Source organism: Gopherus flavomarginatus, chromosome 1 (genome assembly GCF_025201925.1).
Source record: "Gopherus flavomarginatus isolate rGopFla2 chromosome 1, rGopFla2.mat.asm, whole genome shotgun sequence".
In the NCBI taxonomy this organism is placed as follows: domain Eukaryota; kingdom Metazoa; phylum Chordata; order Testudines; family Testudinidae; genus Gopherus; species Gopherus flavomarginatus.
The window spans coordinates 705528-727398 of record NC_066617.1 but is presented as its reverse complement, the minus strand read 5'-3'; the positions used below and the strand labels follow the sequence as shown (position 1 = coordinate 727398).

General features: G+C 48.3%; 1 protein-coding gene and 1 long non-coding RNA gene across 2 annotated transcripts in view; one reads left to right on the top strand and one right to left on the bottom strand.

Annotated features, from left to right (window-relative positions):
• Positions 1-21871, bottom strand: part of SHANK3 (SH3 and multiple ankyrin repeat domains 3) — a 673138-nt gene that overhangs the window by 618787 nt on the left and 32480 nt on the right. Inside the window, exon 2 of the mRNA XM_050953559.1 lies at positions 6240-6443. Coding sequence (XP_050809516.1) covers positions 6240-6443 — 204 coding nt within the window. The remainder of the gene's footprint in view (positions 1-6239; positions 6444-21871) is intronic.
• LOC127051371 (uncharacterized) overlaps positions 1-21871 on the top strand; it is a 235455-nt gene that overhangs the window by 202511 nt on the left and 11073 nt on the right. Inside the window, exon 2 of the long non-coding RNA XR_007774485.1 lies at positions 21086-21376. This is a non-coding gene — a long non-coding RNA (uncharacterized LOC127051371). The remainder of the gene's footprint in view (positions 1-21085; positions 21377-21871) is intronic.

Here is a 21871-nt window from a genome sequence, read left to right as displayed (position 1 = left end):
AATATTGTTTAACATTAACTCCTTTGAGAAGTAAGGCTCATTTTGGACAGAGACCTTTAGATAGTAAACAAGAAGGCCTGTACTCTATCCCCAGAAAACAGAGACCTCTGCTAAAGTAACAGGTGGAACTGATCTAGGTTCAATGCCTGGCTAGTACAGGCATAGGATATAGGAATTGCCACACTGGATCAGACTCATGGCTCATCTAATTCAGTATCCCACCTGTGACAGCAGCCAGCATCAGCTTCTTCAGAAGAAAGAAAAAATCAAGGGAAGCTCTCAGGACAATTTATGGTCCACTGCATTGAGTTTTATGGTCCTACAGGGATATCCAGGAGGGGAACTTCTGTCAGTCCTAGAGGCTATAAAACCTATGGAGTTTACATTTAACTATTGGTAACCATCTTTTACAGAAGTTAGCTTACCTGACAGTAACTGTGTTTCTTCAAGATGTTCTGTCCATCTTAGTCATCGTGCACATGCCCTACGCACAGGAGTTTGGAATGTTCTCATCAGCAGCACCCATTGGGGTGGCAAATGCAACTGGCACACCCTTGCTCTTCCCGTCCCAAGGACACAAAAGATGGAGTGACCCCAACCAGCACTCAGTTCCTTCAGCATCCAGAATTCATATGTTAAATTCTGAGCTGCGGGAAAAGAGGGTGGCTCACGGGATCCGCATGTGCAGAGCATCTTAAAGAATCGGAGTTACTGTACAGTAAGTAACCATGTTTTCTCTGCATATCTGTATCCATGGATCCTGCTCATGGAAATTAGCCAGCAGCTGACTGCTACACAGGATGGAAGATAGGAGTTCATCTGAACATTTGGTGGCACCATCCTACCAAATGGGGCATCTGAGCTAGAAGCCGCCAGCAGAGCATAATTTTGAGTGAACGTGTGAGCGGAAGATCATGTTGCTGCTATAGCAGGCTGCTGAAGCAACCTAGCCTCTGGTAGACCGAGTTCTACTATGATGTAGAAGGCTCAGCTTATCAACGGCACAGGCTGTTCTAATAAAGTCAGAAACCCATTTAGAGTCTTTGTGCTGAAAAAGCCTTCACTTTGGATCTAATAACAAATGATATAAACAGCCTAGGTGATTTACACATATGTCTTGCCCTGTGAAGATAATACCGAAGTGCCCTTTTAAAATCCAAGGTGTATAGTTTCATCTCTCCCACAGATAAATGAGGCCTTGGAAAAAACATTGGCAAATGGATTTAATAACTAATACAGAAATCCGACATCACTCTCAGAATAAATTTAGGGCGAGGTCTCATTGTTACCCTATCTGCATGAAATATTGTATATGGAGGGTTGCCATCAGAGACTGAATCTCTCATTCTGTGCGCTGAAATGATTGCTGTTTTCACTGACAAATGAGGCAACAAGCAAGACAACATTGGTTCAAGATCTATAAGGGATGAGAGTACCATGTGCAAATCCCATGGTGCAGCTATTTGCCTTACAGATTCCTTACAGGACCCTTTATACATCATGAACCATCTGATGCAAAAATACTAAGGCTCCCTGTAATGGTGGATAGAAGGCCGAAATTGCTGCTAAGTGAACCTTGATTGAATTAATGGACAATCCCGATTACTTCCAAGACAGTAAATAGTCTAGAATCATAAGTGTAGAAACTTGTAACGGAGCATAGCCATGTGATGATGACCAGATGGAAAAATATTTCCATTTGGCCATGTAGGTTCTCCTAGTGAAGGGTTTTCTACTCTGTAACAAGAGATCTTGAATTTCCAACGATCAACTACTCTCTACTGATGACGTCCACATAGCCTCCAAACCATCCAAGCAGGGCCTGGGTGAAGAATTAGGCCGGAATTCTGGGAGACTGTGTCTGCCTGATTAGGTAGAGTTATGAATCACTGGTTGGAGAGAAGCAATAGGTCTGAGTACCAGACTTGGTGAGGACAGGCTGTAGCTATTGGGATGATCCAAGCATTGTCCTGTCTCATTTTCTACAACACACTGAGAACAAAAACGCAAGATGGAAAAGCGCAGACTTGGTGATTTGAGCAGGGAATCATGAAAACATTTGCTTTAGACACCAGGCTTTTTTCTCCCTCAGGAACAGAAAATGTGACATTTCTTATTCCTGTTAGAGGAGAACATGTCCACTTGGGGAATTCCAGTTCTCAGAAGACCCATCCCACATAAAACCTGGTGAGGGCATAGCACCAGGTAATACAGTAAACAGTAACTAACTATCGAGCTAACTAAATAAGTACAGTGGCACTAATTAACTATTTACAAAAGCTCACAGGCAATCTCACTGTTGTCATCAGTAATCATGCAGTAGAACCCCAAGAAAAGCTCCGACTCAGATCACAGATGGTGAGAGGGAAGTGACAGGGATCGGGGCAGTGCCATGGGAAAGGCTACAAGGGCCAGAGGGCACGATCGTCACCTCAATCGGTACTGCTAAGCAAAGCTCTCCAGATTTGCCATGTTGGACAAACACACACCTGAGCGGAGTGCACATCTGGAACCACTCGGAGAACCATGAAGTTCTTCTCATTGTCACTCCATTGATCTCACTCAATTGTTACCATTGACCTCACTCCCATGTCTACAGCATCAAAACAGCTTGTGAGAAAATCCTGGTAACTAACTGACCCTCTGTCCAAATGGAGCTGAACACCTCTTTATGGTTCTCTGGTGTAATCTCACTGCAGATAAATCCTATCTGCCCAACATGATGTAATCATGGTCTATCTTGACCTGCAGGCTAGCAAAGGAGTAGATTTTTCTCCCCCAAAGACCCAATTTTGGGGGGTTTTATACTCCAGCCTATATTTCACTGACTGCTTGGATCTTTCCTTGGCTGCAGTTACTACTAAGGATGACATCAAGCAAAAAAAAACTAAAATTCCAAACCCTTTGTTGGAACTTCATGTTTCAAATTCACATGTTCTGATGTGGCAGAGATTGAAGCTCGAATAGCCCACAGATCTAAAATTCCCTCCTGGATTTGCAATACTGCCATACTCTGATATGTAGGCTGCACAACAGGAAATAGTTTATATGCCTTTTCTCATGCCATCTCCAGAGGAACCTAGAAGGTTCCAGCCACCCTCTTGAGCAACTCCTGAAATGCATTAAAGTCATCTATGGCAGCAGGGACAGAAGGAGTCATAGCCTCATCTGATGAGAATGATGAAAAAAGAGGACGTGCGGATGGGTCTTCCTGATGAATGAAGAAGATGATATAGAGCCATCTGCTGCAGCTCTTCTTGAACGATTTCCCTTGCAGGTGAGTGAGAGACTTTGGCAACTCAGGTTTAGGAGATTTGTCTCTGGACCTTGGAGAAGGTGATGAAAATTGTCCCTGAAAATGAAACTAATATGGCTAAATAGCCAGGTCTGGAATCCATGCAGCCATACCAGGCCAAGAAAGAGGCATCCAACAAGCATGGAGAGGCTGAGGAACATGACCGCTGTATGAAAAATAGCAAGAATACTTCCTATGCTATTCTATATCCCTGGACTGGCCCACAGAGAATTGAGCCAGGATGGGGGAAGGGTTTCTACTTCAAATAGGAGACAGAGAGGAGGACAAGAAAACTTCCAGAGGAGATATACTCGGGGGATTCCGGCACCCGAGGTGAACTCATGGATCTTTCTGTAAACTGACAGAGCAAAAAAACCCAAACAAACAAACAAAAAAAACCCTGGTACCTGTGGCCCTGGTACTGAAAAGGGTTCAAAGACAGTAATTAAAAGGTGACATCTACCAGAGGAGATTTCAGTTCCAGAGTGACTCGTGACACTGCCTAGGTAGTAATGATATTTCTATAGGTCTTGCTGGTACAGGAGGTCTGAACACCACAGAAATCTGGCACAGTGTTGAATGAGCCAGTGGCTGGTGAGTGTGTCGGCACTGACTGAGCCCATGCTAAATGAATCTACATCAAATGAGCTCACAGTGAGCGTGCTGGCACTCAAAGAGTTGTGTCAAAAGAGCTCTCAGTGCTGCAGGTTTAGCTGGAGGGACCCAAGTCATAGGTACTGTGAACAGATCAGTGGGTGCCTTCTTAGCTCAGAGTTGTTCCTGTGCCGAGTCCAATTACTTTTGCAGGGCCAAATGCATTGTGCCGACTTAGCCATGTCCATAGATCTATGGCTCTGTGGTTTCCTTTTGCTTGGTACTCAGAGAAGGAAAACAGTAGCAAAACAAGAGGCAAAATTAGAGGTGATCTCCTTTCTCCTGCGGCTAGCACAGATCATGGACTGTTGCAACAGTGTCTGTGGTGCCATTTACAAGCTCATGGAGGAGGAGGGAGCTCTCTTTGACTCCTTCAATCCAGGAGCGATAATAGTGGCTGAACACTAGCTGCATGTGTTTCTAGGGAAGTATCTAATCTCTTAACTTCTTCCTTCTGAACCACTTCTGAGTCTGATCATGCCCACAGATTATTCCAGGCGGTAAAGTTTTAGCCAAGATTCCCTAGCCTTTTGTGTGTATTTTTTGAATCAGTTAGAAATTGCACACTTAGAAGGAATATGACTCTCTCCTAAGCAATATGTCAGTCATTAAGGGGAATTACCCCTCAAACATGAAGGACAGGTCTTGAAGTGTGGAGATATGGGTTCAGACACCAGGTATCCTAACTACTAAATTATATCTACAGAAATACTTCCTTTTTTTTTTTTTTGACAGCAGGGTCAAAATGAAACACTATGAAACAAACTAATAACTACAGAAACTACAGTAAACTAACTCTTATGGGAGACGGAGGTTGTTCTGAGTTTCTGCCAAGGGGTGCTCAGAGTGGGAGCTGGAGTCGCTCTGCCCTTTCTGCCATTGGGAGGGAAGGATGAGGGTGTGCCAGGTGCATGCACGACCCCTCATGGACATTGCTGGTGAATACATTCCATAATCCTGGGCAAGCGGCGCATGCGCACCACGAGTGAGATCCGCAGACAGACACTGGAAGAAGAAATTAGGATATTGTCTTAGATAAAGAAAGAACAGGGGCAGACTCAGCAACATGAGGGGTTGTAAATCTTTATCTGACTCAGCTGAGCTTATGGGGAAAGCCAGGAAATGGATATTCTATATGCTGATCCCAATACCTGTATAACTTTGGCTACAGCCTACAGATTCCTGATCTCACCAGAAACTGAGTAGAACAAGTCAGCTATTAACCCAAGGGCTGGAATGCTGCTTCCTGTTGGAATCCCAGGCTTTTGTTTACTGACAAGGCTTTGAAGTGTTTGGAGAATAACTCAGAAGCTGCTATTCTGCCCAAGGTCTGAAGAATCCAAGTGCCACACACTGCATGTTATGGCCATATGACAGAAACTGAGAAATTATCTCTGAAAGAAGATCAGAGGGGATGTGATTATGCATGTGTGCTAAATTATGCAAGTTATTTTGAAACCTTATATTGAAATATATTTAACAGCAGCTAAGTGGTGAAAGTCTGTCTAAGGAAGACTGGTGGATTTACTAAATAATAGCTTTCAGATAAATGCTATTAAGCATTCCAAATACAGATCAAAATGTTTTTCTGTGTATGAAGTGTTTACTAAGAAGTAGCATTGCCCTTTCTCACTGCAGCTGACAGGAAACTGTTATTAAAACCTATGTTCATGATTACCTATGTAACAGTCCATAAGGGTTAACTGTGTAATGCTTTCTGAAAAGTCCTGAAGTGACAGAACTCTGATCTGTGTTTCAGCAAAGAGTTAAACTGAGGTGCAGGAAAGGAGAGTGTTACAAAGATGTCTCTGCAATGGACACCTTTTGAATACAACGTCAAATTCAAGGTCTCTGTTCTGATATTCCCAGTTCTCCGTGAGACAGTCCCTAGCTATCTGACACACTCCTTCTCCCACCTTTGGCTTTCCACAACAGCTATGCTCCACTTGAAGCAATTGATCAAAAGGGACAGAACTTTTAAATGAGCAGGATCAACTCTGTGGAGCCCACTGCCAGCAAAGACAAACAATGACCAGGAGGCTCGGCACACTGAGAACTAAATGTCAAGCTCGTTTCTGTGACTCAGCTTGCCCTCCAAACTTCTTCACAGAAGCAAACACACTCACCCACCCACACACCCAAATTGTTATGGTATATTCATGTTTTCACTCCCACTGGCAAAAAAAAAAAAAAAGAGAGATTTTTCTTACTCTTTTTTAGTACTTCTGAGGCACTCAGACACTACCATGACAGAGACCAAAGAAGCCAGATAAAAAAAGCAGATAGATACCTCCAGGTACGGGACAGGAGTGTCTGGATTCAGAGGGTATTCCCTCAGCAGTCGCTCCTCGTCCAGGAACTTTCCAGCCCTGCCATTGAAGGCTGGCTGGAAAAGCCCATAGTTCAGAACATCCTTCAGGCTGTGGTTCAAGGTACAGAGAATGCGCTGTTTGGAGACCCAGACAGGAACATCAGGATTTAGCCGCATACATTTCTATGGAGAGAAAGAGAGAATGATTAGGGGATGGCAACCCAGCATTTCTGTAATTCCATAATCACATCCAAGAACAACAGTGGTGAGGCCATGGAACAAGCTTAGAACAGGAAATCTATAACCTTTTCCATGGCAGTGAGTAAGTAGAAATAGATAATCTGCAGAAATTAGGGAGGAAAAGATCCATTAGGTCCTATCTTCTCTATCTCCTGTGATGCCAGGGCAAAATAATTTTCTGCAATCTAATCTACAGGGTTTTATTCTGTCTGCAAATAAATGTTTCAAGTAATGGGATGTCCAGGAGAGTATTCCATGGCCTAATACCACACAATTCACTGTCAGGAAGTTTTCTCCATTATTCAGCATAAATATCCCTGTGGAAGGGTGCAGAGGCTCTACTGGACATCCAGAAGTGGAGAGATCTCACAAATATAAACAGAGACAAATGATTTTGCAAGGTTGTAGACTGCAAGTTCAATTAGGGACAATGAAGGAACCCAGAAAGGTCTTTAACCATTGGAAAGAGAGGCCTTGAAAAAGGAGGCAGAGCTCTACGTAACATTTCTAGACACCATTTATGACTGCTTCTTGAAGCAGCTAGTCCTGGAACCCACAAGGGGAGAGGCAGTTCTTGATTTAGGTCTACATGGTGCACAGGATCTGGTCCAAGAGATGAATATAGCTGAACTGATCAGTAATAGAGAACATAACATAACTACATTTAACCAGGGCCAGTGCAAGGATGCTTTGAGCCCTAGGCGAAACTTCCACCTTGCGCCCTCCCCACCCCTCGCACTCCCGCCTTGAGGCGTCCCCACCCCTTGTGGCAGCTCCCCCCCTACACCCTGAGGAGACCCCTTTACGGCAGCTGCCCACCCCATACCCTCTGCCATGAGGCACCCCCCCCGCCCCAGCTCACCCCTGCTCCGCACACGAGCATGAGCACGCCGTCGCTGCTTCACTTCTTCTGCCTTGCAGGCTTGCGGCGCCTAAGCTGATTGGCGCCGCAAGCCTGGGAGGCGGGAGAAGTGAAGCAGCCACAGCGTGCCTGGGGAGGAGGCGGGGCAGGGGTGAGCTGGGATGGGGAGTTCCCCTGCATGCCGCCCCCGCACACCTTACAGGCTGCAGGCGGCCCTCCCTGCGCTCCCATGCCCCAGCTCCCTCTGCCTAAATGCCAGCGGCGACCGGGGTGGCCAAAGAGCCGGCCGCCGCAGTCGCTGCCGAAGAAAATGGCGCCCCCCAAATGCCAGCGCCCTAGGCGACCTCCTAGGTCGCCTAAATGGTTGCACCAGCCCTGCATTTAACATCCTTGGAGGGGAGAAAATACCAAAGAAACTCACCACAGCGGCTTTTATCTTCATAAAGGGGAACTACACAAATGAAGAGGCTTGTTAAATGGAAATTAAAAAGAACAGTCACAAGAGTGAAATGCCTGCAAACTACATGGAGATGATTTAATAACACAAGGCGCAAACTAACTGTGAGAGGCCTTCCTGGTGTGCGGCCTGGAACTGGGGTACTGCTAAGCCCTCTCTTCCTCCAACCTGTGCTTCCTCTCACCAAGCAATGCCGTGACAAGCTGCAAACCTCTGATAGGTCCTGCATTCACACAGACATCCACAGCCAACTGAGTTACATGAATGCTTCTCCCAGCCACTCTTGAACTAACAATAGAGAGGCTCCAGCCAACTCCCCCAGCTCCCCATCTTTGGTCCCGGGGCTGTACCAGCCTTCCCTGGTCAGAAGCCTGACCAGCATACTTTTATAACCCCATCACCCCTCCCTCAACATGAAGAGGGAATGCACCAGCTGTTGTTCCTGAGCGGATTTCTCAAGCACTTCAACCAAAACACACAGTTTTAGGTAAACTATTAAACAGGTTTATTAACTACAGAAAGATAGATTTAGGCATAAAAGGATAGAGATGATTACCAAAGAAAATAAAAGTACGTGCACAATCTAAGCTCTGTAAACTAAACAGAATTTGAATCGAGCAGTGCCTCACCCGGATAGTACAAGAAGGTTACAGATCTTCAGTACACAGGCTGGAATTCTCCTCCAACCCTGGACCACCTTCCCCCTTCCAGACATGTTTCCAGGTGTTGAGTTGTGGAGGGAGTCAGGCCAAGCCATGCGGCCACTGTTCCCTTTTCTATATTCATAATCCCTGTGCCTAGAAGACACTTGTCTTGGCAGGTCCTGGAGGGCTTCCCTGAGTTGCCCAGTTGAGCAATCCCCCCAGTGTGGGTGCTTCCATAACTGTCCTTGAATTGTAAATCCCCTGATTACAATTCTCCTGCTTGTTAATAGTCACTGAGTACACTCTGTCCTGAGTACCCTTCTTTGAGTGGTTTGCTTTCTTTATATGCAAACTTACAACATATTTCAGTAACAACCACACAGCAAAATCTCATAACTTGATACACACTAATGATATACACATTTGGACAGAACAATTGCTTTCAGCAGATCATGACTTTTCATATTGTAAGCAGAGTCAGGATAAGCTCTATCCTGACATCTGGTGGAAAGAATGTCAGAGAGTGTATTTGCATAGGCACGCCTACCCTATCCCAGACTGCTGAGCGGTGGGAGTGCTTGGTGACAAATGACTCACCCTCAGTTGGGTGGTACTTGCTAGACAAGGGACATGGGTTCCAAAACCCAGTGAACTGAGAGAGGGTGGGGACAGGTATCTGTGCCTGGGGGTGCAGGTGCCTTGTGGAGCCAGAAGCACCAGTTGCACCCCCTCTTCTCTCCACTGTGGAATGTCAGAGCTGATTTTTTTTATTCCCTCAAGAATCTAAATACAGATTACTGAGCTGAATGCACTTTGGGCTAATGGTGCACTAGCACTGGGGCTCCCCCACTAAGACCTGAGATCACTAAGAGTTGAAATCACAAAAGAGCTGAAATGACTGAGCTGAGAGCACTGAGCATTGTGCTAACTAGTGGGGGAGCCTGAAGATATACTGTGGAACAGAGCAGCTGGCGGAGTGGAGCAGTTGCGGGGACGGCTGGCGCAGATCACGGGACAGCTGGTGGCAGCAGAGCGGCTGGCAGAGCGGAGTAGCTGTGGGACAAGTGGAGCGGCCCACAGAGCGAGTGGAGCTGAGCAGTTTTGCAGAGCGGCTCATGGAGCAGAGCAGCTGGTGGAGCGGAGCAGTTCCTGAGGACGGCTGGAGGAGCAGAGTGGAGCAGCTGGTAAAGCGGAGCAGTTCGTGGAGAAGGCGGAAGCAGAACCCACGGAGAGGCAGGGCAGTTGGCCCTGGACCACGTAAGGTGCCCCTTTCTACCCAGGCTGGGGGGAGGGACCTCTACAGATAACTCTTGAACTCTGGGGTGGCATTGACCAGAGACTTTTGGGTTGTTGGACTTTGGGGTGATTGGACTTAAAACCCTAAGGGGAAAAAGGACAGTGCCAAACGTACTTGGAGGTGGGTTTTTGTTTATGGTTTGTGTTATAACCCTGTTTGTGGTGTTTCTCCAATGGGATGCCACATTGATTCCTTCCTTTATTAAAAAGATTTTGCTACACTCAAGACTCCGTGCTTGCGAGAGGGGAAGTATTGCCTCCTAGAGGCGCCCAGGGGGGTGTGGTATGTGAGTGTCCCAGGTCACTGGGTGGGGGCTCGAGCCGGTTATGCATTGTGTTACTGAAACGGAACCCCTGGATACTGAACCCGGCCCTTGTTGCTGCCAACTCAGAGGGGCAGAAGGGTTACAATATAATATCTTACACAGCATGCTTTGTATGAAACATATCATAATTATATGCCAGTAGTGAATACGGGGTTCCAGAAGTGCCATAACCCAAATAAAAAAAATAGTAAGAGGACTGAAAAAATGAAACCATGGCTAAAGCAACAGAATAAAAATGGAAGTTGGAGGCAAAAAGGCATCCTTTAAAAATTGGAAGTGAAATCCTACAAAGGAAAATAGAAAGGACAAAAAAGAATGAAGAGCAACCAGCAAAAGACACAAAATCTAACAGGAAATTTATCTGAAGTACATCAGAAGCAGGAAGCCTGCAAACAATCAATGTGGCCACTGGACGATCGAGGTGCTAAAGGTGCACTCAAGGAAAACAAGGCCATTGTGCAAAAACTAAACGAATTCTTTGCATCAGTGTTCACTACAGAGGATCTGAGGAAGATCCCACACCTGAGCCATTTTTTTTAGGTAACAAATCTGAGGAACTGTCCCAGATTCAGGTGTCAATGGGGGAGGTTTGCAGAACAACTAATTGTGATATATGATATGTGATCTATTGCTTAAACAAGTCTCTTCTACCAGATGACTGGACGATAGCTAATGTAATGCAGGTTTTTAAAAAAGGCTCCAGAGGCGATTCTGGCAATTACAGACCAGTAAGCCTAACTTCAGTACCAGGCAAAGTGGTTGAAACTATAATAAAGAACAGAATTATCAGACACGTAGATTAACATCTCTTATGAGGAGAGATTAAAGAGGCTGGGACTTTTCAGCTTGGAGAAGAGGAGACTAAGGCGGGATATGATAGAGGTCTATAAAATCATGAGTGATGTGGAGAAAGTAGATAAGGAAAAGTTATTTACTTATTCCCGTAATACAAGAACGAGGGGTCACCAAATGAAATTAATGGGCAGCAGATTTAAAACAAATAAAAGGAAGTTCTTCTTCACACAGCGCACAGTCAACTTGTGGAACGCCTTGCCTGAGGAGGTTGTGAAGGCTGGGACTATAACAGGGTTTAAAAGAGAACTGGATAAATTCATGGAGGTTAAGTCCATTAATGGCTATTAGCCAGGATGGGTAAGGAATGGTGTCTCTAGACTCTGTTTGTCAGAGGGTGGAGATGGATGGCAGGAGAGAGATCACTTGATCATTACCTGTTAGGTTCACTCCCTCTGGGGCACTTGTCATTGGCCACTGTTGGTAGACAGGATACTGGGCTAGGTGGACTTTTGGTCTGACCCAGTATGGCCGTTCTTATGTTCTTATGTTATGTAACACAATTTGATGGGAAAGAGTCAGCACAGCTTTTGTAAAGGTAAATCATCCCTCACCAATCTATTCAAATTCTTTGAGGGTTTCAACAAACAGATGGACACGGGCGATCCAGTCGATATCGTGTACTAGGACTTTCAGAAAGTCTTTGACAAGACCCCTCACCAAACGCTCTCAAGCAAAGTAGGCAGTCATGAGATAAGAGGGCAAATCCTCTCATGGATCAGTATGTGGTTAAAAGACAGAAAATAAAGAGTAGGAATAAATGGTAGTTTACACAATGGAGAGGGGTAAATAATGAGGCCCCCCAATGATCTATACTGGAATCAGTGCTGTTTAACATATTCATAAAGGATTTGGAAAAAAGGGTAAACAGGTGGCAAGTTTGCAGATGATACAAAATTACTCAAGATAGGTAAGTCCAAAGCAGACTACAAAGAGTTACAAGGGGATTTCTCAAAACTGGGCGACTGGGCAAGAAAATGGCAGATGAAATTCAATGTTGGTAACTGCAAAATAATGCACACAGGAAAACATAATTACAACCATACAGACAAAATGATGGGGTCTAAACTAGCACTCAAGAAAGAGATTTTAGAGTCATCATAGATAGTTCTCTGAAAACATCTATTCAACATACAGCAGCAGTCAAAAAAGCTAACAATGTTAGGAACCACTAGGAAATGGATAGATAGTAAGACAGTAAATATCATAATGCCACTATATAAATCCATGGTACGCCCACATCTTGACTAATGCATGCAGTTCTGGTCACCCCATCTCAAAAAAAAAAGATAGAATTGGTGAAGGTACAGAGAAGGGCAAAGAAAATTACTAGGGGTATGGAATGGCTGACATATGAGGAGAGATTAAAAAGACTGTGACCAGTCAGCTTAGAAAAGAGATGACTAAGGGGAGGATATGATAGAGGTCTATAAAACCGTGAATGCTGTTGAAAAAGTGAATAAGGGAGTATTATTTACTCCTTCACCTAACACAAGAACCAGGGGTCACCAAATAAAATTAACGGGCATTAAATTTAACACAAACATAAGAAAGTACTTTTTGACACAACACACAGCTAACCTGTGGAACTCATTGCCAGTAGATGTTGTGAGGTCCAAAAGTACATCAGGGTTCAAACAAGAATTAGATAAAAACTGCATAACCTACTAAAACCAACTAATCCACACTACATTACTGGTACTAACTTCTACTAACTACTTATACTACAAAAATTCATGAAGTAGCTGTGACACAGAAAACAAACTGTGAAGACAGAACCACATGAGGAGATCAGACTTAGGCCACTGGCAGTAAGAAAGAACTGAGTAGGAGTGGGGCATTGCTGCCCTTATATAGCCTCTGAAGAGACCACAAGGAGGTGCAGGATGTGTGCACTGCCCTAGAGGATACTGCTGCAGGAAGAAAGTCTCCAGCTCTCAGTGCATCTGACACAAACACCTGAGTGGAATACACATCTACAACCACTTACCAAAGAAATTCCATTTTAAATTTGTTCTGAAGCTGCCACACAATTTCCAGTCTGTTGCTCTGGACTGCTGTGGAACCAAAGAGCCTGCCGAAGAATGCAAGTCAAACTAGCTATAGAGTATGAAGGGGCTAGGTCACGATCAGGGATCCTAGTTTTCTGAGACAAAAAAAACAAAATTCTCTAGTAAAAAAAATTAAAATCCATGTTTTTCCATGATTACAATGAAACGCTCAACTTTAGTTTCCCTAGCCACAATACATATAAGTATCAGTTGAACACAATGTTTTATTGATATACAGCAGAACCCCATTTATCCGAGCCTCCATTACCTGGCTCTCCATATTAATCAAACCACCAGCCGCCTGGGGCTCATAGCCCGGCCTCTGCCACTGTCATCCCGAAGGGGCTGGTGGTTCGGTTAACATAGAGAGCCGGATAATGGAGGATCAGATAAAAAGGGTTTTGCTGTATATATTTTCATTTTTTCACAAAATGTAAAACCTAAAGATTCTCTGTAAAAATGCAAATTCCACACTTTTCCATGGCAAACAGATTTGTAAGATCCGTGGTCATGATGCAATGACTTTGGTGGAAACTTCAAGCTAGTAACCTTGGACCCTAAACACAACAGTTAAAGGAAAGAGATGGACTGAACATGCCCTGGCACTAAGAATGTTGGAAATGTAATGGGCTAAAAGTGGGCAATTGTATTAGACAAAAACTGCAACTCTCTGATGTACTCTCTGAGTTGTGCTTCTCAGGTATAAAAATGGTCACTGACCATGGAAAGATTAATCAGTTTCAAATCTATGGTTAACTTTGATATATTGCAGGGGGGAGATAAGGACAGCAATAAAGCAGAATGAGTCAATCCTGCCAAAGGCTAAAAGAGTAATAAGAAGAGGTTCTTACCAATAACAAAGGGAGGGAAAATGGGGGCAAAGAAACAGGAAAAAGAAAATTGGAACATAAATACAAGGTAGGTGAAATGAATGCTGAATATTTTTAAAACATTCAGTTACTGAACTGCTTTTTAAGATTTATCTAGATTTTAACACGAAAAATAATTGGACTTAGCAAGTAACAAAGACCTTGTAAATACAGTCATAAAAGCAGCAAAGAATCCTGTGGCACCTTATAGACTAACAGATCCAGACTAACACGGCTACCCCTCTGATACTTTACAGTCATAAAGGCTCTGATGATAACAACAATAATACCTAGCTCTTCTATAGTGTTTTTCATCAGTAGATCTCAAAGAACTTTACAATTTTTAATGTGTTTTATCTTCACAACACTCCCAGAATATTGGAAAAAGGGTAATGTAGTGCCCATATTTTAAAAAGGGAAGAAAGAGAACCCGGAGAATTACAGACCAGTCAGTCTCACTTCAGTTCCTGGCAAAAGCATGGAGCAGGTCCTCAAGGAATCCATTCTGAAGCACTTGGAAGAGAGGAAGGTGATCAGGAACAGTCAACATGGTTTCAACAAGGGCAAGTCATGCCTGACCAACCTGATTGTCTTCTATGATGAGATAACTGTTTTTGTGGATATGGCAAAAGCGGTGGATGTGATATATCTTGACTTTAGCAAAGCTTTTGATATGGTCTCCCACAGTATGCTTGCCAACAAGTTAAAAAAGTATGGATTGGATGAATGGACTATCAGGTGGATAGAAATCTAGCTACATTGCAAGGCTCAACAGGTAGTGATCAACGGCTCAATGTCTATCTGGCAGCCGGTATCAAGCAGCGTGCCCCAGGGGTTGGTCCTGGGGCCGGTTTTGTTGAACATCTTCATTAATGATCTGGATGATGGGATTGATTGCACCTTCAGCAAGTTCGCAGATGACACTAAGCTGGGGGGAGAGTTAGCTACGCTGGAGGGTAGGGATAGGGTCCAGAGTGAGCTAGACAAATTGGAGGATTTGGGCCAAAAGAAATCTACTGAGGTTCAACAAGGAGAAGTGCAGACTCCTGCACTTAGGAAGGAAGAATCCCATTCACTGCTACAGGCTGAGGATTGAGTGGCTAGGAGGCAGTTCTGCATAAAAAGATCTAGGGGTTACAGAGGATGAGAAGTTGGATATGAGTCAGCAGTGTGCCCTTGTTGCCAAGAATGACAACGCATATTGGGCTGTATTAGTAGAAGCATTGCCAGTAGATCGAGGGAAGTGATTATTCCCCTCTGTTCGACACTGGTGAAGCCACACCTGGAGTACTGTGTCCAGTTTTGGTCCCAACACTACAGAAGGGATGTGGACAAATTGGAAAGAGTCTAGGGAAGGGCAACAAAAATGATTACGGGTCTGGGGCACATGACTTGCGAGGAGAGGCTGAGGGAACTGGGGTTATTTAGTCTGTAGAAGAGAAGAGTAAGGGGGGATTTGATAGCAGTCTTCAACTACCTGAAGGGGGGTTCCAAAGAAGATGGAGCTAAACTGTTGTCAGTGGTGGCAGATGACAGAACAAGGAGCAATGGTCTCAAGTTGCAGTAGGGGAGGTCTAGGTTGGATATTAGGAAACACTATTTCACTAGGAGTGTGGTGAAGCACTGGAATGGGTTCCTTAGGGAGGTGGTGGAATCTCCTTCCTTAGAGGTTTTTGAGGCCCGGCTTGACAAAGCCCTGGCTGGGATGATTTAGTTGGTATTGGCCCTGCTTTGAGCAGGGGATTGGACTAGATGACCTCCTGAGATCCCTTCTAACCTATTCTATGATTCTATGAATATCATCCCCATTCTACAGAGTGGGAATGGAGGCACGGAGGCACAGACCCACAAAGGTACTTAAGCTCCTGTCACGGAGTGTGGGGGAGTCCGGCCCTGCACCCCTCTTCCTGGGACCCACAGTGACTCTTAGCCAGCCATTAAAACAGAAGGTTTATTGGACAACAGGAACACAGGTTACAGCAGAGCTTGCAGGCACAGTCAGGACCCCTCCATCGAGTCCTTCTGGGATTTCAGGGTGCTTGGATCCTAGCTAGGATACCCTGAATTCCACCCATCCAGCCCCAAGCCCAAACTCAAAACTGCTTCCCTCCTGCCACTCCCTTCCTTTGTTCCCCTTCCCAGGCAAAGGTGTTGACCTTTCCCCTCCCTTACCTAGCTCAGATTACAGGCTCTGGTATCGTCCATCCCCTAAAGTCCTCCCCTGCTCTCCCATTCCCCACACAGACAGCCTGTACTCCATCATATCTCTCCCCCCTTCGAGACTGAACTGAGCGGGGTCACTCTGCCCAGTGACCTGGGGAAGTTCAGGGCCCCCTCTCCGGGACAACGCGTCCGCTATCAGGTTGGCACTTCCCTTCACATGGACCACGTCCATGTCATAGTCCTGCAGGAGCAGGCTCCACCTCAGGAGCTTGGCGTTGGCTCCTTTCATCTGGTGCAGCCAGGTCAGGGGAGAGTGGTCGGTGTACACGGTGAAGTGTCGCCCAAAGAGATATGGCTCTAGATTCTTAAGGGCCCACACCATGGCCAGGCATTCCTTCTCGATGGCCGCGTAGTTCTGCTCCCGGGGTAGCAGCTTCTTACTCAGGTACACAATGGGGTATCTCTCCACCTTTTCATCCTCTTGCATTAACACCGCCCCCAGTCCCGTGTCTGAGGAGTCGGTGAACACCATAAAGGGTTTGTCAAAATCTGGGTTTGCCAGAACTGGGCCACTAACCAGAGCCTCCTTCAGCGCCCAGAGAGCCTCCTGGCACTGCTCGGTCCAGACTACCTTGTCTGGCTTCCCCTTTTTGCACAGTTCAGTGATGGGGCCGGCTATGGCACTAAAGTGGGGCACGAACCTTCGATAGTACCCCGCCATCCCAATAAAGGCCTGGACCTGCTTTTTGGTTTGGGGAGCAGGCCAGTTTCTGGTCACCTCCACCTTGGCTGGTTCCGGCTTTAGGCAGACGCTCCCCACCCGATGGCCCAGGTAAGATACTTCAGCCATCCCCACCTTGCACTTCTCAGCCTTTACTGTTAACCCAGCCTTTAGGAGTCGGTCCAGGACTTGTTTAACCTGGGACATGTGGTCCTCCCAGGTCTGGCTGAAGATGCAGATGTCGTCAATATACGCCACGGCAAAACTCTCCATCCCCCTCAGTAGCTGATCCACCAGGCGCTGGAAGGTGGCCGGCGCTCCCTTGAGGCCGAAGGGCAGGGTCAGAAACTCGTAGAGCCCCAGAGGGGTGATAAAGGCCGATTTCAGCCTGGCATCTGAGTCCAGCAGCACTTGCCAGTAGCCCTTTGTAAGATCCATAGTGGTGAGGTACCGAGCACCTCCCAGCTTGTCTAGGAGCTCGTCAGGCCTGGGCATGGGGTAGGCATCAGATACGGTGATGGCATTGAGCTTTCGATAGTCCACACAGAACCGGATTGACCCATCCTTCTTGGGGACCAGCACCACTGGCGAGGCCCAAGGGCTGGAAGACGGCAGGATCACCCCCAAAGCCAGCATGTCCCTGACCTCTCTTTCAAGATCCTGGGCAGTTTTACCAGTGACCCGAAAAGGGGAGCATCTTATAGGGGGATGTGACCCGGTCTCCACCCGGTGGACAGTCAAATTAGTGCGTCCAGGCTGGTTGGAAAACAGCTGTCGGTACAGATGCAGCACCCCTCTGATCTCAGCGTGCTGGCCCGGGGTCAGCTGATCCGAGAGGGGAATCGCCTCCAGGGGGGAACCAGCTTTTGTCCCAGGGAATAGATCCACTAAGAGGTCATCTCCCTGCCCCTCCCAATGTCCATACACGGCCAACACCACATTCCCCCTGTCATAGTATGGTTTCATCATGTTCACATGGTACACCCGAGGGTGATGTGCCCGGTTTGACAGCTCCACCACATAGTTTACCTCATTCAGTTGCTTGATAACCTTGAAGGGCCCTTCCCAGGCAGCCTGGAGTTTGTTTCTCCTCACGGGGATGAGAACCATCACCTGATCCCTGGTGGCGAAGGCACGGGCCCGTGCAGTGCGGTCATACCAGACCTTCTGCCTCCTCTGGGCTCGGGCCAAATTCTCCCTGGCCAGGCCCATCAGCTCGGCCAGTCTTTCCCGGAAGGTCAGGACATACTCCACCACTGACTCTCCCTCGGGAGCGGCCTTCCCCTCCCATTCGTCCCTCATCAGGTCTAGGGGCCCCCTTACCCGCCTTCCATACAACAGTTCGAAAGGTGAAAACCCGGTAGATTCCTGGGGTACCTCCCTGTACGCGAACAGCAAGTGAGGTAAGTACTTGTCCCAATCCTGCGGGTGCTGGTTCATAAATGTTTGTAGCATCATCTTCAGCGTCCTGTTGAACCTTTCCACCAGCCCGTTGGACTGGGGGTGATACGCTGAGGCCCAGTTGTGCTGGACCCCACATTTCTGCCATAAGGACCGGAGCAGGGCTGACATGAAGTTGGACCCCTGATCCGTTAAGACCTCCTTGGGGAACCCCATCCGGCTGAAAATTGTCAGCAGCGCATCTGCCACTGTGTCTGCTTCGATAGAGGACAAGGCCACCGCCTCGGGGTAGCGAGTGGCAAAATCCACCACCACCAGGATATATTTCTTCCCTGACCGGGTCGTCTTGCTGAGGGGTCCCACTATGTCCATGGCCACCTTCTGGAAAGGTTCTTCTATGATGGGTAAAGGCCGCAAAGCCGCTTTCCCCTTGTCCCGGGCCTTTCCCACCCTCTGGCAGGGGTCACAGGATTGGCAGTACTGTCGGACCTGGGTAAAGACCCCAGGCCAGTAAACATTCTCTAGCAGCCTCTGCCTTGTGCGTCGGATTCCCTGGTGCCCTGCGAGAGGGATGTCATGGGCCAGGTACAGCAGCTTGTGGCGAAACTTCTGGGGGACCACCAGCTGCCTCCTGATCCCCCATGTCTCTACTTCCCCTGGGGGAGCCCATTCTCGTTACAGGAACCCCTTCTCCCACAGGAACCTCTCCTTGCAACCTCTCCTCATGCTCTGTACTGCACTGAGGTCAGCCCGGTTCCTGGGCTTCTGCAAGGATGGATCTTTCTGCAACTCGGCCTGGAACTCAGCAGCTGGGACAGGGATGGGGACCGGCTCTCTCTTGCTGGCTGGGTCTGAGGCCGCAGCCTCTCTGAACCATGCCCCTGGGCGTTCCCCGCTCCCTGGGTTAGGGTCCTGCACCTCGGGTCGAGTACCTTCCCCACTGTCGGGGTGCAGTGCCCTTTGCCGACTCTGACTACGAGTCACGACAAGGGCACTCTGGGTGTTATTAGGACAGTCCTCGAGGTCCCCTCCCATTAACACGTCCGTGGGCAAATATTGGTGTACCCCCACATCCTTGGGGCCCTCCTTGGCCCCCCACTTCAGGTCTACCCTTGCCACGGGCACTTTGAATGGGGTCCCACCCACGCCCATCAGGGTCAGGTAGGTGTCGGGCACCATCCGATCTGAGGCCACCACCTCGGGCCAGGCCAGCGTCACCTCTGCGCCCGTGTCCCAGTACCCAGTGACCTTCCTCTCATCTACCTCCAGGGAAACAATGCACTCTTTCCGGAGGGGCAGCCTCGCGCCAACCCGGTAAACCAAACACCCGGAGCCTGGAGCATCCACAGGTGGTATGTTGCCAGCCCCCCTTTCCTGGGAATGTAGCCCCTCCTCCGATTGGGTTTTTACCCAGTCCACGCTCTGACGGGTTGAGTCTGCTTGGTCTGTCCCTGAGTTTGGGACATTGGGCCCGTATGTGACCTCGTTGGCCACAGCGATAGCAGCCCATGTCTCGTGGGTCCCCTTGAGTGGGTCGGAGAGACCTGACGCTGGATGTTCCCCTTTTGGAGGGGTTCTCCATAGGCCCCCTTTGGGAGGTCCCATGATGACTCTCTCTCTGCGTTGAGGCAGGCCTGCTCCTTCGAGACTCCTCCCTGCCATCCCCTGCCCGACTGTCCACAAATTGGTCGGCCAGCTGGCCTGTGTTCTGTGAGTTCTCCGGCTTCTGGTCCATCAACCACAGCCTCAAGTCAGACGGGCACTGCTCATACAGGTGCTCCAGTATGAATAGGTTAAGCAGGTCCTCTTTAGTTTGGGCCCCAGCTGTCCACTTGCGGGCATACCCCTGCGCCCGGTTGACCAGTTGTAGGTATGTGACCTCACGGGTTTTACGCTGGCTCCGGAACTTTTTCCGGTACATCTCAGGAGTCAGCCCAAACTCGCGGAGCAGGGCCTGTTTGAACAGTTCGTAGTCCCCTGCCTCCACCCCTTTCAGTCGGCTGTACACCTCCACGGCTGTGGAGTCCAGTAAGGGGGTGAGAACTGAGATCCTGTCTGCAGGGTCAACCCTGTGCAGCTCGCAGGCATTCTCAAAGGCCGTCAGGAAGGTATCTATGTCCTCCCCCTCCTTACGCCGGGGCAGCAAGTGCTTATCAAAGCTCTTTGTAGGCTTGGGTCCCCCTTCACTCACCGCAGCCGGGGCCTCACTTCTCCTCAGCTGGGCCAGGTCCAGCTCATGTTTACGCTGTTTCTCCTTCTCCTCCCGCTCATGTTTACGCTGGTTCTCCTTCTCCTCCCACTCACGCTGGCGCTGGTTCTCCTCATGTTTACGCTGTTTCACCTTCTCCTCCAGCTCTTGCCTCTTTAACTTGAGCTCCTCCCGTTTCAGCTCCCTTTCATATTCCAGCCACATCCACTCCACGGATGCCGAGCGTTGCTGGGAGGATCCCCTGCTGGGGGGTAAGCTTCGCCGGGAGGATCCGCTGCTGGCCAGGGGGGTCACGGTGCCCTCGATATTCACTGGGCTCCTCCTTGCCCTTCCTCTAGGCATAGGAAGGGGGGGTCTCGGGAAGTCCTCAGCCGCCGGCTGACCACTCCCAGCGGGGACAGACACTGCTGCCTGCGCTGCATCTGCCCGGCTGCTTCCCTCAGAGACAGGGCTCCGTTCATTCATGCGGTCTCCCTGCTCCAGCTGGGCAATCAGCTGGTTATTGGTGAGTCTCCCTGGGTGCAGCCCCCTCTGCTTGCACAGCTCCAGCAGGTCGCACTTGCGCCGCTTGGCATACATCTTCCTGCTGGCCACTCACAGGCCGGGGTGCTCGCCGCTCCCCACGGTTTCCAGGGGGACCCCTAGTGCATCAGCCCTTCTTGAGGTCACCACCTCTCTGCCAGGGTCGAGCTGTAGACTCCTCCGCCCCTGGGACCGCTCGCTGCAATCCCCAGGGGGACCCTGTTACTGCAAAGTCCTTCTCACTGGGCACACACTCCCAGGGGTTAATCACCCCTTCGTTTTACTGCTCCCCAGTCACTTACTGCAGGAAGCGTTGTCCATGGGGTGCAGTATATCCCACCTCTGCCACCAGTTGTCACGGAGTGTGGGGGAGTCTGGCCCTGCACCCCTCTTCCTGGGACCCACAGTGACTCTCAGCCAGCCAGTAAAACAGAAGGTTTATTGGACAACAGGAACACAGGTTACAGCAGAGCTTGCAGGCACAGTCAGGACCCCTCCATCGAGTCCTTCTGGGCTTTCCGGGTGCTTGGATCCTAGCTAGGATACCTTGAATTCCGCCCATCCAGCCCGAAGCCCAAACTCAAACTGCTTCCCTCCTGCCACTCCCTTCCTTTGTTCCCCTTCCCAGGCAAAGGTGTTGACCTTTCCCCTCCCTTACCTAGCTCAGATTACAGGCTCCGGTATCGTCCATCCCCTAAAGTCCTCCCCTGCTCTCCCATTCCCCACACAGACAGCCCCTACTCCATCACAGCTCCTAACCACCATTGATTTTCAATGGAAGTCTGGAGCATCAATAGCTTTGTGGATGTGTGTCTGACAGGCTACGGTCCTGATCCACCAAAGGGACTTCGGCATTGCATTTTTGCACTTAGGAGAGCACAAACCTGTGAGGCGCCTAGGTTCTCATACAATGAATGGGGCGAGAGAGTGCCTTGCAACGCAAGGCACAAGCCAGTACGCTAGGCAGGGAGCTGACTAATGTAGCCAGTGGGAGATGC